Genomic DNA, 14,809 nt, shown 5'->3' with positions numbered 1-14,809 from the left:
GTAACAGACTTTCAGCATATTTACATTCATGTCTGAAAAACAAAATATTTTATGCCACGGTAGTTACAGGACTGTTATAACAAAGATGAAACATGCATGTGAATGATACAATTTCCTCTACAGGGGAAGTGGGGGAGGGGGGCAAAGATTTGTAACAGTTTGCATAAAAAGAGGGAAAGGCTATCTGAACCAAACAGCAACAACTGCCTAATTCCCATGCAGATAACACTATAATAAATTGTTTAGACTTACAGTATCTATAATTCTCAGTCTGTTTATAATAATTCACAATTAAAAGAAAAAAAAAACTTTAAAAGAAAAAAACCACCTGAAGCAAATATTGCCCCCAAAACCTTTAGGTTTCTTTACTATAAACTCAAGAGCAAAAGCTGAACTTTTCTCAGTTAACTTTAGGTTACTTATGAAAGTCACATATCATGTAGAAGATTAAAAATCACTTCATGGTGCATTGGGGTATACTAACATTATTTTCTGCCCACACTTCCCTTTATAAGATGTTCAGGACTAGCAAGCTAGAGTAAGTGAGCTCAGGAAAAACAGTCCACCTCTCAAATATTCCTCCCCAACCCTGCCCCTCGAGCACCTCTTAACTCTTTACCCTATCATACTAGACACACACCTCTAAAAAAAGATAAAATTCAATAAGAAATTTAATTTACAGGGGCGCCTGGGTGGCTCAGTGAGTTAAAGCCTCTGCCTTCAGCTCAGGTCATGATCCCAGGGTCCTGGGATTGAGCCCCACATCGGGCTCTCTGCTCAGCAGGGAGCCTGCTGCCCCCTCTCTGTGCCTGCCTCTCTGCCTACTTGTGATCTCTGTCTGTCAAAAAAAAAAATAAAATCTTAAAAAAAAAAAAGAAATTTAATTTACATACATACACACACACACAGACACACACACAGCAAATGAAAAAAAAAATCAGAGCTAGTCTAGAGAAGAGCCAAAGGTTGCTTTTATAAAACTTTATTATCTCTGGAGCTTTTAAGATTAGATATTCTTTTTTTTTTTTTTTAAGATTTTATTTATTTATTTGACAGACAGAGATCACAAGTAGGCAGAGAGACAGGTAGAGAGAGAGGAGGAAGCAGACTCCCTGCTGAGCAGAGAGCCAGATGTGGGGCTTGATCCCAGGACCCTGGGATCATGACCTGAGCTAAAGGCAGAGGCTTTAACCTACTGAGCCACCCAGGCACCCCAAGATTAGATATTCTTAAACAATCTGTGTTAAAAACATCTATGAAACAATTCCTATACACCTGTCTAAAAGCACAACTATATCATTTGTCAAAAGGATCATTTCTTTCCTCCTCTGAAGGTTGAACACTCACAACATGTCTAAAAAGACTTAACACTCAAAAGAATGAAAAAGTACCCAAGATCTGAAACACAAAGGACCTTCCCTGATGCTCGGAAACTGAATATTGACCATAAGAACTGTTATTACAATAAGAACAAACTCCTTTTTAAAAAGATCCCCAACATACATACATAAATAAGTAAATAAATAATAAAGTATAATAAAATAAAATAAAAAGATCCCCAACGGGGCACGTGGGTGGCTCAGTGGGTTAAACTTCTGCCTTCGGCTCAGGTCACGATCTCAGGGTCCTGGGATCGAGCCCAGCATTGGGCTCTTTGATCAGCGGAGAGCCTGCTTCTCTCTCTCTCTCTCTATCTCTCTGCCTGCCTCTCTGCCTACTTGAGATCTTTCTCTGTCAAATAAATAAATAAAATCTTTAAAAAATAAAATAAAATAAAACATAAAGATCCCCAAGCTCCAGACCCATCATGTGGGCATTCAAGATAAGGCTGACAACACTCACCAGAGAAACCAGAAGTCCTCCAGAGATATTCTGATTAATGACTAAAGAACAAAAATTACCCGAAGTCGACTGAGATATCTTGTCAGTGTATCAACTATTTGAAAAGGTCTACTTCATCATCTGAATGTCAGCATCTGGATCACAACCTGAAGTCTGAATTCTGAAAACTTAAGTCATAAGTAGGATAAAATTTATATTTGACATTTGGAAGAGACACTTACCTGTACCAGATGTATTGACGTAAAAATAATAAACGATCTGTAATAAAAATAACAAAACGAAATATGAATCAGCTATTGTATAGGAATCGCTTCCAAATTAGCTTCAGTGATAAGTCTAAAATAACTGCAGACTGAGTCATTACAAAACATGGAGAACAAAATTCTTAAAATAAAGGAATATAATCTAATAAACACTGTAACTTTTATAACATCAGACATTTCTGTATATTAAGTCCCAAGTTTGTGTAACTCGAAACTTTCAAGTATTTCCGAACAGTACAAAAAGGAAATGTGGGAAATGTGGTTTGAGATGTTAAATGTCACCAAAGAGGCTTTAATAAAACCAAGGAGTAGAAGTCATAGTAATCACCCTTTAAAACCAAAATATTTGTATAAAAATTAAGGTATTACTTTGTACTTTACAGCAAAGATTTAAAAAAAATAATAATAACACTTAAAATGCAGAACTCCAGGGGAAACAAAATCTCTAACACACTGAAAATAAGGGGACATCTTGAGTGGAGTCAGGAGGCTAGAAGGGGGAGCAGGACCTCTCAACATCGATTATAGGAAGAAGTGTCAGGCCTCAACAGGAGAATCAAGAAGAAAGTATCATCAGTTACAGGCCCCAAGAAGGAAGAGATGTACCTGTACCAATGTATCGTCACACCGCCTGCAAGAAACAGACTCCCCCTGCAACTCAGGGGATAAGAAACCATCATCACCCTGAAAGCTTTTTTCTACTCGACCTTCATTCAAAACAACCCCTCTCAACTTCCTCCTCTTCCAGAAAATAATGTTCTTCTCCTCTGTTTGTTGGACTTAGCTATAGTTTTACTATAACTTGCTTGTCCTGAAATGCAATTCTGTTATTCCTGAATAAACAGGTATTTTGCTGATAACTGACAGTTTGCTTTTAAGATTAACTACACTATTGACAAACAATGTTTTATATGATCTCATTTAAAATGTGTATGGGAATGTGAATATGTAGGTGTAGATCAATGAAAAAAAAGCATGAAGGGTAAGAGATTCCCTCCAAGTGGTAAAATGAGAAATTATATATCTGAATTTGTGGCTATCCATAGCCTCTGAATTTCTCTATATGAATTTTATTACTTATGTACATTTTCTTAATTACCAAAATTTTAAAACATTCATCACAATGAAAACTGAATATGCTAGTGCTTATAATAGAAGATAAAATTAGAGTTAATTTCAAGTACTTAGCTCCTTTGAAACTGAATCTGCTCTGTGTAAGTACCTCAAATTCATCAATTATTACAAGAACGAGCTTTGGAGCCAGAAAGACAATGCAGTCAAATTCCAAATGAGTGACCTTGGGCAAGTTTCCTCATCTAAAAACATGAAGTCCTAATAACACCTACCTTGCTGATCTAATAAAGGATTAGATCAATAAATAAAGTTCTCTTGGCACCAACTTAATGCAACCAGTGCTCAAGTCTTTCTCAGATACCCTGAGCTCATATGCAAAGTCTGTCAGGAGTTACACGAATGCTCTGGTTAACCAAAATTTTAATCTGAATAACTCAACCAGATGTTGCTGGAACATCATGTAAACCACTTAAAACAGCTTGTCACTTTCAGTGTCCAGACTCTGAGACACTGGGTTTGATTTTCTTCAGTTCTTCTAGAACACATCCATAATAGTTAACCTTAAGCCATACTTTAGCTCTAAACTGGATTAAAAATGTGTGCGTATACTTATACATATATACACATATACATCCACATATCACATATAGTCAAAATATATACATATATATGTTTATATATATAATTAAACTCAGGTAACATGCATGCTATTCACTTTTATCTGGCGTTATAAGTCTAAAAGAACGCTTTAAAATTCCTAAAGTTTTTGGGACACCTGTGTGGCTCAGTTAAGTGTTTGCCTTTGGCTGAGGTCATGATCCCAAGGTCCTGGGATAAGGTCCTGGGATATGGTCCTGGGATATGGTCCCGCATCGGGCTCCTTGCTCAGCGGGGAGCCTGCTTCTGCCTCTACCTGCTGCTACCCCCTGCTTGTGTTCTGACAAATAAATAAAAATCTTTTTAAAAGTAAGTAAATAAATAAATTTCCTAAAGTTTCAAAAACAGGAAAGTTATAAATGAAATGAAAAAATTATCTATCATTACATAAAGAAAAATAAGCTGTATTTACCTCTAATCGCTTTTGTGATGATAAAGGATGCACCATGTTTTCGGTTGCCTCTAGACTGCAATGGGAAAAAAGAATCTACATTTGAGAATTTTCTAGGAATACTTACACAATACGTAAGGTTACGTTTTCTTTGCTAATATTCAGTGCAGGGTACAAGTTACCAATATTTAAAAACCACTATTTAGAAACAAAAGAAGTAAAAGCAGGACTGAAAACCGTGACAGCAAAAGTAAGCATGGTAAAGTTATAGGCATTTGTCCCAACAAATTTTGAGGGGAGGACAAGGATTGAAGGTGGAAACTCAAACACCAAATATCAAAACACCAGTACAGAGAGAGTAGTCATCAAGGGCAAAGACCATGTTGGTTGTCAGCTCAGCAGTCTACTTGGGTGGGTTAGAGAGGCCTAAAGTAATCTTTGCTTGCAGGAGAAGTGCTCATGTGGATTAATAAACTCGTACCTGCAGGCAAGTTTGAGTATTTGTTGTATATCCACAGAGAAAATGCTACCAACATGCACACTGATACACAAGTGGTACACTAAATAGTTCCCAAGTACAGACTAAACACTAAGCTGAACAATAGCAGGCACTACAAATAATGAATACGATGTACTCATGTGCTGCTAAGAGAGGAAAGAGAGGAACATGGAGATGCAGGAAGTGCAGACAGATATAACTGAAAAGCACAGAAAAGATATTTCACTCCACTAACATGAATTGATTATCCACTGATCAGTAATACACAGTTTGGTCCTGGGGAGGGTTATAAAGAGGAAACAGATGTAATCGTCCTCCAAGAGCTTGAAGAGGGATAGGTGAAATCAATCGATCCAGAACAAAAACAAAACCAAAAAAAAAGTGCTATGCATTTCAATGTAAGTTGATGCTGTGCTTTTTAAAATTGATTTATCATGTGAAGCATTCTGCAACGTTCCAGTAAAGAACCAATGGGTGCTAAGGAGTGAATATGCAATCTTTTTCCACCAATAGCAGCAGCAACATACTACATACAACATCCTAACTACATACCCTACAATATTCACATTGTTCAAGACCAACAGAAACTAAGTAAATACTTGAAAAACAGTATGTACAGCCTAAAAAAATACACTATTCAAGACAAGCAGAGAACTGCAATAGAAAGGAGGTTAAAGAAAAACTACAAATTTTATAGATCAGAGAATGAGAGAATGATCTCCGGCAAAGAAACAGGAAAAGAGTCCATAGGTCAGGACTCCTTGATCTTTAATAAAAGTCCTTCTGGGGGCGCCTGGGTGGCTCAGTGGGTTAAAGCCTCTGCCTTCGGCTCAGGTCATGATCCCAGGGTCCTGGAATCGAGCCCCACATCGGGCTCTATGCTCAGCGGGGAGCCTGCTTCCTCCTCTCTCTCTGCCTGCCTCTCTGCCTATTTGTGATCTCTGTCTGTCAAATTAAAAAAAAAAAAAAAAAAAAAGTCCTTCTGAATCTTGTTGCATCCTCGGAGTGTAAAACAATGACAGGCACTCAGTAAACATGTTGAATAAATGTGGATTCCTGGTTCCTACTGGTCACCTTATGCTGGGAGTCCCCTCTCTGTGCAACAACTGAAAACCCCAAGGTCCAGTTAAGGTTACCAACCCCTTGAACTCCTTCTTCAGGACGGAACCCAACCCCAGGTCAGCCGCTCCTCACTCTTTTCTGTCGCTTTGTTCAAACCGCTATCACAGCGCAATTACACTAAGTAGCAAAAAGGGCTCACTGGCTGGTCTCCCATCTAGACTGCAGACGCTACAAAAGTTATTCACCTTTCCATGCCCACCGCCCGAACAGTATCCGGGACGTGGACGGACACACACGTAAATCATCTGGGACACGGACGGACACACTGGCACTTTTAAATGACTGTTTACTGAAATGCGCAGGGATGGGTGCAATTCAGCCCCAAGGAGGGGTGAAGGTCTGACGCCGCACTCCGCGGCGGCCCTCCAGATGCTGAGTGGACTGCAGGGTCATGGAAAGTTCTCCCGCTGCAGGGAGGATCAGCCGCGGTCCGCTCTTGCCTCGCCTCCCGGAAAGGACCCCCGAGAATCCAGGCAACAGCAGGACCCTGGAGTCCAACGTTGTGCCTCCCCTCCAAACTGAGGAGAAGCGAAACTGAGATCCCGAATGGGAAGGTTCGTGCCCCAGAGCCCAAGGTTTTGCCCCGACGACCAAATTCGGAAGCCCGGGGGGGCTCTCGGGCACCTTCCGCTTTAGGGCACCCAGACCCCCGTTAGCTCGCGGCGCCGTTGCCACGGCGACAGCACAAGCGGCGGAGCCCTGCTCCCCCTCCCACCCGGCTCCACTACCCTACGTGGCCCTGCTACGTGGCTCTCCCCGGACAGCGCCCGCGCCACGCTGGCCGCAGCTCCGGAGGGGCCTGGTTCACCTGCACTTCTGTCTCCGAGGGCCACTCGGTGTTGACCAACAAGTCATAGAGAATCGTCTCCTCCTCTCCCTCCGCAGCGGCTGGATTCACAGCCGGCGCCGTCTCGGAGGCCGCCATGTTCGCCCGGGAGCCGAGCAACCGAAGCCGGGCCACTACGGCATCGCGCAAAGGACAAACTTCCCAGGCCGCTGTCGCTTTGGATTCACAGGGAGGAGGTGTGGTTAACTGGGCGTGGAAAGGAACTACTGGATTAACCCTTTAAAGAGCAGGAAATAGTGACTATTGCTTGTCAGGGATACGACTTAGGTCCGGGTCCCTGGGCACCCCTTGTTTATTAACCTGCGTGAGATGAACTTGTCTGAACCCCTCCTATCCAGACAGCTTCTCCAAAACAGAAGTGGTACAAGTATCTAAGATGCTAGCGTTCATTTGCCTATCTGTGGCCAAATACAAAGAGTGCTAACAGTGGTTTTTAAATAAGCAGCAAAAATGATGCAACTCAACATATTAAGCAATGAAAGGTGTCAGAGGAACGATACTATGGGAGCTCAGAAAAGGCAACAAAGCTCACAGAGTCTGGGCCAGCTTTCTGGAGGAGGGGAGTTTGTCTTTGGTCTGTAAGTGGAATTTGAATCAAGCTGCGAAGGTTCGGGAGAGCATCTTAAGTAAGGGGAAACTGAGTGAACAAAGACAGGCAAAAAATTGCATAGTTGAAAGAGCAGGCAGCTGAACATAACCCAAGTGGGAAAAGGGTATGGAAGCAATAAACTTGAAATAACACATTGAGGACCTACTTGGAGCTAAACTGCCAGCCTCATTTGTTCATTTATTCATTTAACAAGTGCCTCTATGTAACCCTAATGAATATACAGTGTACAAGAAATTAGCACTGTGTCACATTCAAAAGAAACACAAATACTGAAGATTTCTTGCAGAAATTATATTGCATAATATCCCTAAAGATGCATTCGGCAGTAATGAAATTAAAAACCTCAGCAGGGGGGCGCCTGGGGGGCTCAGTGAGTTAGGCCTCTGCCTTCCACTCGGATCATGATCTCAGGGTCCTGAGATCGAGCCACGCATCAGACTCTCTGCTTGGCGGGGAGCCTGCTTCCCCCTCTCTTTCTGCCTGACTCTCTGCCTACTTGTGATCTCTGTCTGTCGGATAAATAAATAAAATCTTAAAAAAAAAAAAAACTCAGCTGGTCTGCCTGCCTCTCTGCCTACCTGTGATCTCTGTCAAATAAATAAATAAAATCTTTGAAAAAGAAATTTAAAAACTTCAGCTGGGAAGCCTAGGGACCCCATTTCTTGCAAAGTTAAATGACTTCAAAGCCTGCCCTATATCACCTGTCCACTCCCCTTACTCTCCCCACCTCACTCCTGCTTCTCACCGCTCGACCCACCACCTTCAGCCACACTGACCTTGCTGTTTGGGAACACAGCAAACACACTTTCCTTCAGGGACTTTGCAAGGGTTGTTCCCTCTGTTTGGAAGGTTTTCTACCAGGTATTTGTCTCTCTCTCTCTCTCATTTCCAAGTTTTTATTCAAATGTCACCTTCTCTCTGGAAGCCTACCCTGACTGCTTATTTCTAAATTTGTAACCACCTTCCCTGAACTCCAGATCTCCAGATACCCCCTTACCTTCTGTTTTTTTTTTCCTATAACATTTATCACCAAAACACTATATAATGTATGTTTCATTCTATTTTTGTATTGTCTGTCCCCATTCACTAAAATGTAGGCTCCACCAGGACAGAGTGCACTACCATATACATACCACTGCTAAAATGGAAAAAAAAAATCAGAATTTCCCCTGTGTAGGGAAAATCCAGTTCTTCCCTACTACATGTTTTTTTCCTATGAACCTCCTACCTACACCAAACACTTCTTTTTTATTATTATTAACATATAGTGTTATATGTTATATGCATATGTTATATATATATATAGCATATATGTTAACATATGCATATGTTATATGTTATATGTTTCGGGGCATCAGTCTTACACAATTCACAGCACTCACCATAGCCCATACCCTCCCCAATGTCCATCACCCAGCCACCCCTTCCCTTCCGCCTTCCTCCACTCCGGCAACCCTCAGTTTTTTCCTGAGATTAAGAGTCTCTTATGGTTTGTCTCCCTCCCCGGTCCCATCTTGTTTCATTTTTTTCCCCTCCCTTCCCCAACAATCCCTTGCCCTGCCTCTCAAATTCCTCATATCAGAGATATCATATGATAATTGTTTTTCTCTGACTGATTTATTTTGCTTAGCATATCACCCTCTAGTTCTATCCACATCCTTGTAAATGGCAAGATTTCAGGGGCTTTTGATGGCTGCATATTATTCCGTGGTGTGTATCTATATATATACCACATCTTCTTTATCCATTCGTCTGTTGATGGACATCTAGGTTCTTTCCATGGTTTGGCTATTGTGGGCATTGCTGCTATAAACATTCAGGTGTACATGTCCTTTCCAAATGCAAGCTCGTGCAGCCACTCTGGAAAACAGTATGGAGGTTCCTCAAAAAGTTGAAAATAGAGCTACACTACAACCCAGCAATCATACTACTGGGTATTTGCCCTAAATATACAAATGTAGTGATACACCAAAAACTTCTTTTTTTTTTATTTTATTTTCAGTGTAACAAGTATTCACTGTTTTTTGCACCACACCCAGTGCTCCATGCAATACATGCCCTCCTTAATACCTACCACCTGGCTCCCCCAACCTCCCACGACCACCCCCCCGCCCCTTCAAAACCCTCAGATTGTTTTTCAGAGTCCATAGTCTCTCATGGTTCACCTCCCCTTCCAATTTCCTCAACTCCCTTCTCCTCTCCATCTCCCCTTGTCCTCCATGCTATTTGTTATGCTCCACAAATAAGTGAAACCATATGATAATTGACTCTCGCTGCTTGACTTATTTCACTCAACATAATCTCCTCCAGTCCCGTCCATGTTGATACAAAAGTTGGATATTCATCCTTTCTGATGGAGACATAATACTCCATAGTGTATATGGACCACATCTTCTTTATCCATTCGTCCTTTGAAGGGCATCTTGGTTCCTTCCACAGTTTAGCGACCGTGGCCATTGCTGCTATAAACACTGGGGTACAGATGGCCCTTCTTTTCACTGCATCTGTATCTTCAGGGTAAATACCCAGTAGTATAATGGCAGGGTCATAGGGAAACTCTATTTTTAATTTCTTGAAGAATCTCCACACTGTTCTCCAAAGTGGCTGCAACAACTTGCATTCCCACCAACAGTGTAAGAGGGTTCCCCTTCCTCCACATCCCCTCCAACACAGGTTGTTTCCTGTCTTGCTAATTTTGGCCATTCTAAGTGGTGTAAGGTGGTATCTCAATGTGGTTTTAATTTGAATACACCAAACACTAATGACAGTTCTGGTTACCAAATGTGTGGAGGTTTTCCCCCACACCATCAAGTAATTCACAGACACCAGCGGAATGTCCCAAGAGTTTGACACTCTCTTCGAGAGGTGGGATCAGATACCACAGGTTCGGGCTCAGTCTCACAAGACCACCCCCCATACACATGCACACTCCCATACACTTCAAATGCCAATGGAAAGCCCAGGTGCTTCTGTGTAAGCAGTGCGTGCTAACAACACGGGCCACGGGAGCACCTTATCACCTGTGCCTCCAACCACCAGCTACAGGTCAGATTCCAAAGACCCCTCCCTCTTCTTGGGTTCGATTAATTTGCTAGAGCAGCTCACAGAACTCAGGAAAAAACAGGTTTACCAGGTTATTAAGGAATATGATAAAGGATACAGATGAACAGCCAGATGAAGAGGTACGTAGGGCAAGGTCTGGGAGGGTTCCAAGTGCAAGAACTTATAGTCCTGCACAGCTGGGGAGTGTCACCCACTCCTGTGGTTGTATTCACCAGCCTGGAAGCTCTCCAACCCCTCCCCCCATCCTGACTGTTGAAGATTTTATACAGGCTTCCTCACTTAAGCATGATCAATGATTAATTCCATTTCCAGCTCCTCTACTCCCTCCGGAGAAAGGGACTGAAAAGTCCAAGCTTCTAATCATGGCTTGGCCTGTCTGGTGACCTGCTGCCATTAAAGAGTCATCTAGAAGCCCACTCAGAGTCACTTTGCTAAAACAAGACACTCCTAGTGCTGTTATCACTTAGGAGTTTACAAAGGTTTTAGAAGCCCTGGGTCAGGCATGCGGTCAAAGACAAATATTGGAACAAGAGATACACCTAGTATTATCCCTTAAGGAATACAAGGATGTTAGGAACTCTGTGCCAGGAACCAGGGGAAAAGACCAATAGCTGTATTTTCCTTCTATCTCACAAATGCCATATACCTCACTGCTATATCCCCAGAATATATACCAGTATTTGGCACAGAGCACAGGACAAAATATATATGTATTTGCTGAATAAATGAAAAACGTCCCCCAGTTTTTCAAACTTTGTTTCCCCCAAAGTACTTCTCTTCAGAACAGTGGTGTTTTTTGATCAGATTCTCAACGGCGAACCCCAGACATTTGCACGCAGATGTGGCATGCGGTAGAGCATTAAGAGGTAGGAATGCCATTCAGTGGAAATACACTAGGAGGGTGGCCCCTGGAGCTGCAGGTCCTCCTTGGTCCTGCCTTCACCCCGTCCTGCACACCAAGTCTCCTCGGCTCTCCTCTCCTCCCCGGCTCATCCAAGAGTCTGGGACAGAGACTGAGATCGCTCTCTGCTTCCTCCATGCCCTTCACCGCCATCAGCGGATCAGCGCCCAAACGGCCAGGAGGTAATCGGCCAAGCTTACACAGCTTGGTATGTGAAGGGGACAGGTGCAAACATACCACCAAGAAAATGGTTTTCTTTTAGCATCATCACACTGTAAATTGCTTTATCTGTCCTCACGCAGCCTCACTTGCCATAGTCTATACAGCGGAACAGGAGACCTAAGGCCACGCCTGACTCATGCATGGGAGCTCCTGGTCTAAAGAAACAGCAAGCATGGGCTGAAACCACACCACATGACTGCACGTTTAAATTGGAGCAATTTCTGGGAGGAAAATTCTACCCCCAGACATGCTCTGAGCAGATGGATAAGCAGGTTAGGTAAGATAAGCCCCCTTCGCCACTACTTAAACTCTGGAATAGTTTTTGGAAAAAGAAGAATGTGAGGTGCCCACTAAAAGGGAAGAAGGTGGGCAGAATAAAGAGGTCCTGAGAAGAGCTCCAACTCCACAGCATCAGACCTGCCGCAGAGGAGATCTCCAGAGAAGAGATCAATTTCAAATCAAAGTTCAGCTGAGTTTAAGGGTCAGGATGATTTAAGACAGGTGGGGGGGCGGGGACTCAAGTCAAGTCGCTAATGGATCTTATTTTCAGTAACTATATGATTAACTGTCCAAACTGAGACACTTTGAGAATGAAAAGGAATGATTTTAATAATTCACCTAGGAAAACAGGCAAGAAACAGGACTATCTTGGGCAAGCGGACATGATGGGCACGCTAATCTAGAACAAGAGAGTGGCGACACTGTGAAGAAGGCAAGGGTATTTCACAAATACAGCAAGACTCTTCCTGATTCTCTAAGGGTGACTGGCGGAGTGACAGCGACCATCCTTGCCTGCTCAGGCCATTAGCTTTTAGAGAAACTGTTTCCCTCACTCTCCGTTCAGACTCTGCCTCCTTGATCCAAACCTCCCCACTCAGAAAGCCCCATTCCGCTGACCTCTAGCACTGGGCGGAGAATTCTTCCCTGGCCTGGACTGATTGACCTTACGATGGAAGTGGAGGAAAAGCATTGCTCCTTTTCAGATCACAGGGTTTAAAAAAGACAAATTGGGAGTTTTAGCAGCCCTCTTACTCACCATGTACGGAACCTTCTCCGCAGGGAAAGAGAATGAAGCCAATGAGAATGAAAACAAAACAAACAAACAAAAAACCAGAGGAGAGATAAAGACCTCAGGCCTGAGATAAAGTGACATCTGTGTCCTTCCTTCGTGACCCAGGGAGTTCACCTGAGGCTAATTTGAGTTGAATGTCAATGCATTCACACCACTCCTCTGTCAACATTCCTACAATAGACTTTGCAAATTTCCCTCATTTAGAATCCTTGTTTAGGGTATGGATCTCTGCAATGTTGCTTCTGACATACTAGAACTAGTATTAATAAAACATAAATGGTATTATTACAGCAATACATTGATAATAGCCATAGCTTACAAAACTCTTACGTCCTGAAGCTTGGGGCAATGCCAGATCACAACAGAGCCAAAATTCAAACACATTTCCTCCAGTCCTGATCCTCTGATCTTTTCTTCACATCATAGCATGTCACTGACAATACAGATAGAGCGCTTAGATGATTGAAAGTGGAAATGAACTGTCCCGGATGACAAGTCCCAACACGTGGAGTGGGAGAATTGTCAACGTGTTCTGTTGGGGGGTGGGGGGGTAGATAGAGACTTTGGTTGCCACATATTACCGCGGTCATCCAACAAATTCTTAATTTAGCTGAGAGTCCAGGTCTGGTTTAAAAGTAGTTTAAGGTGGGCACATTGGTTAAGCATCTGCCTTCAGCTCAGGTCAAGATCCCAAGGGTCTTGGGATCCAGCCCCACATCGGGCTCCCTGCTCAGCAGGGAGTCTGCTTCTCCCTCACTCTCTGCCTGCCACTCCCCACTTGCTTGTGCTCTCCTGCTCTCTCTCGCTCTGTCAAATAAATCAATAAAATCTTTAAAAAAACGAAAAAATAATTTAAGTCATGAATAAGTTATTTCTCAAAAGAAAAATTTGTTTTCCACATTACCAACACAAATAGTAACTCTGTGAGCGACTTAAAGAAATAAGACTGAAATAAAAATTGAGACAATTTCAAAATAGGCATTTTAAAGAGAAGCGATTTGATGTTTTTATAAGCCTTGGATGAGGGGAAGGAAAAAGATAGAAAAAAATGTTTCATTTCTTGCTCTCCTCACATCATATCATTACACCTCAAATGAACTAAAATGTAATTCTCCTTCTCTTTGCTGAAATAGAAATAGACATTTCTACCTTAGAACCAAACAAAACTTTTTTATTTACTTAACACTACCCTACATAAAGGAATCATTTTTTTCCCTATTAATTCTTCCATGTAGAGCCATCATTAACTGATAGGTTCATTTTGTAGGACCTCTGTGTTTTAGCTTGTATCAGCGAAAAAGCCTATTAATCCAAAAGCCATTAATGATTCAGCATTTAACCCATTATTCTTCTGCATATTAAAGATTTAAGGAGATAAATGCATCATATGAAGTTGTTTCCATTTTTAGTTTGAAATTGCATAATAAAATTGAATTTGGACTTTTTAAAAAAAGATTTTGTTAATTTATTTGAGAGAGAAAGAAAGCATGCACACACATGGGGGGTGATGGTAGGGCAGAGGAAGAGGTAGACTTCCCACAGAGCAGGGAGCCCAATCCCAAGAGGGACTCCATTCCAGGACCCCCGAGAGATCATGACCTGAGCCAAAGGCAGACACTTAAATAACTGAGCCACCAGGAGCCCTGAATTTGGGCATTTAAATGCTACCTGTTACAAGTGTCATACATTTGTATTTGATTGAATGGTAAACTAGCTCTTTATGAAGAGAATGTTAGTCGTAATGATAAAATAATATTCAGAGCAACTTTCAACATTCTATTTCCTCCAGAAAGCCTGGAGAACCCCAATCAATTCTATAAATCTCTTGGCAGCCAAATAGACATCATAAAGCCCATGCATGGTATTACCTAAGAAAAAACCTCCAGCCCCTTACTTAAAGCTTTTTTCCTCTAATTTGCTGCACAATTCATATAGGCCATTACCCACGCCCCACCCCCACCCCCGCCAGTTTCCTCACTCACAAATCATATGGAACAACCAGCTAGGCAATAGGCCTTACCAGACCCACATGTAGCACAGGCAGCAAGTGTGAGAGCAAGTAAATAAATTGATTAAAAAAAAAGAAAAGGGAAAGAAAAAGTGAATGTATTTAATTTAGATAAATTCATTAATTCATTTACCTTGGTAAATTAGTCAATATTGACTTACAAGTAACTGGCCATTCTGTTTCATTTGGTTTAAAAACAAAGGTAGATGATCTGTAATATACTTGAAAGCATCAAATA

The 14,809-nt window shown here is 42.0% G+C and overlaps 1 protein-coding gene across 2 annotated transcripts in view; it reads right to left on the bottom strand.

The window, feature by feature from the left end:
• The window catches only part of NBAS (NBAS subunit of NRZ tethering complex), a 327,228-nt gene extending 320,379 nt beyond the window's left edge, over positions 1-6,849 (bottom strand). For both annotated transcript variants that reach the window (XM_032353267.1, XM_032353268.1), the window contains exons 1-3: positions 6,657-6,849; positions 4,249-4,303; positions 2,064-2,100 (exon numbers count right to left, since the gene is read on the bottom strand). In XM_032353267.1, coding sequence (XP_032209158.1) covers positions 2,064-2,100; positions 4,249-4,303; positions 6,657-6,773 — 209 coding nt within the window. In that variant the 5' untranslated portion in view covers positions 6,774-6,849. The remainder of the gene's footprint in view (positions 1-2,063; positions 2,101-4,248; positions 4,304-6,656) is intronic.
• Positions 6,850-14,809: the final 7,960 nt, after the last annotated feature.

This window comes from Mustela erminea, chromosome 7 (genome assembly GCF_009829155.1).
Source record: "Mustela erminea isolate mMusErm1 chromosome 7, mMusErm1.Pri, whole genome shotgun sequence".
Lineage (NCBI taxonomy): Eukaryota > Metazoa > Chordata > Mammalia > Carnivora > Mustelidae > Mustela > Mustela erminea.
The sequence above is the reverse complement of the archived record's forward strand: the minus strand, read 5'-3'. Positions and strand labels throughout refer to the sequence as shown.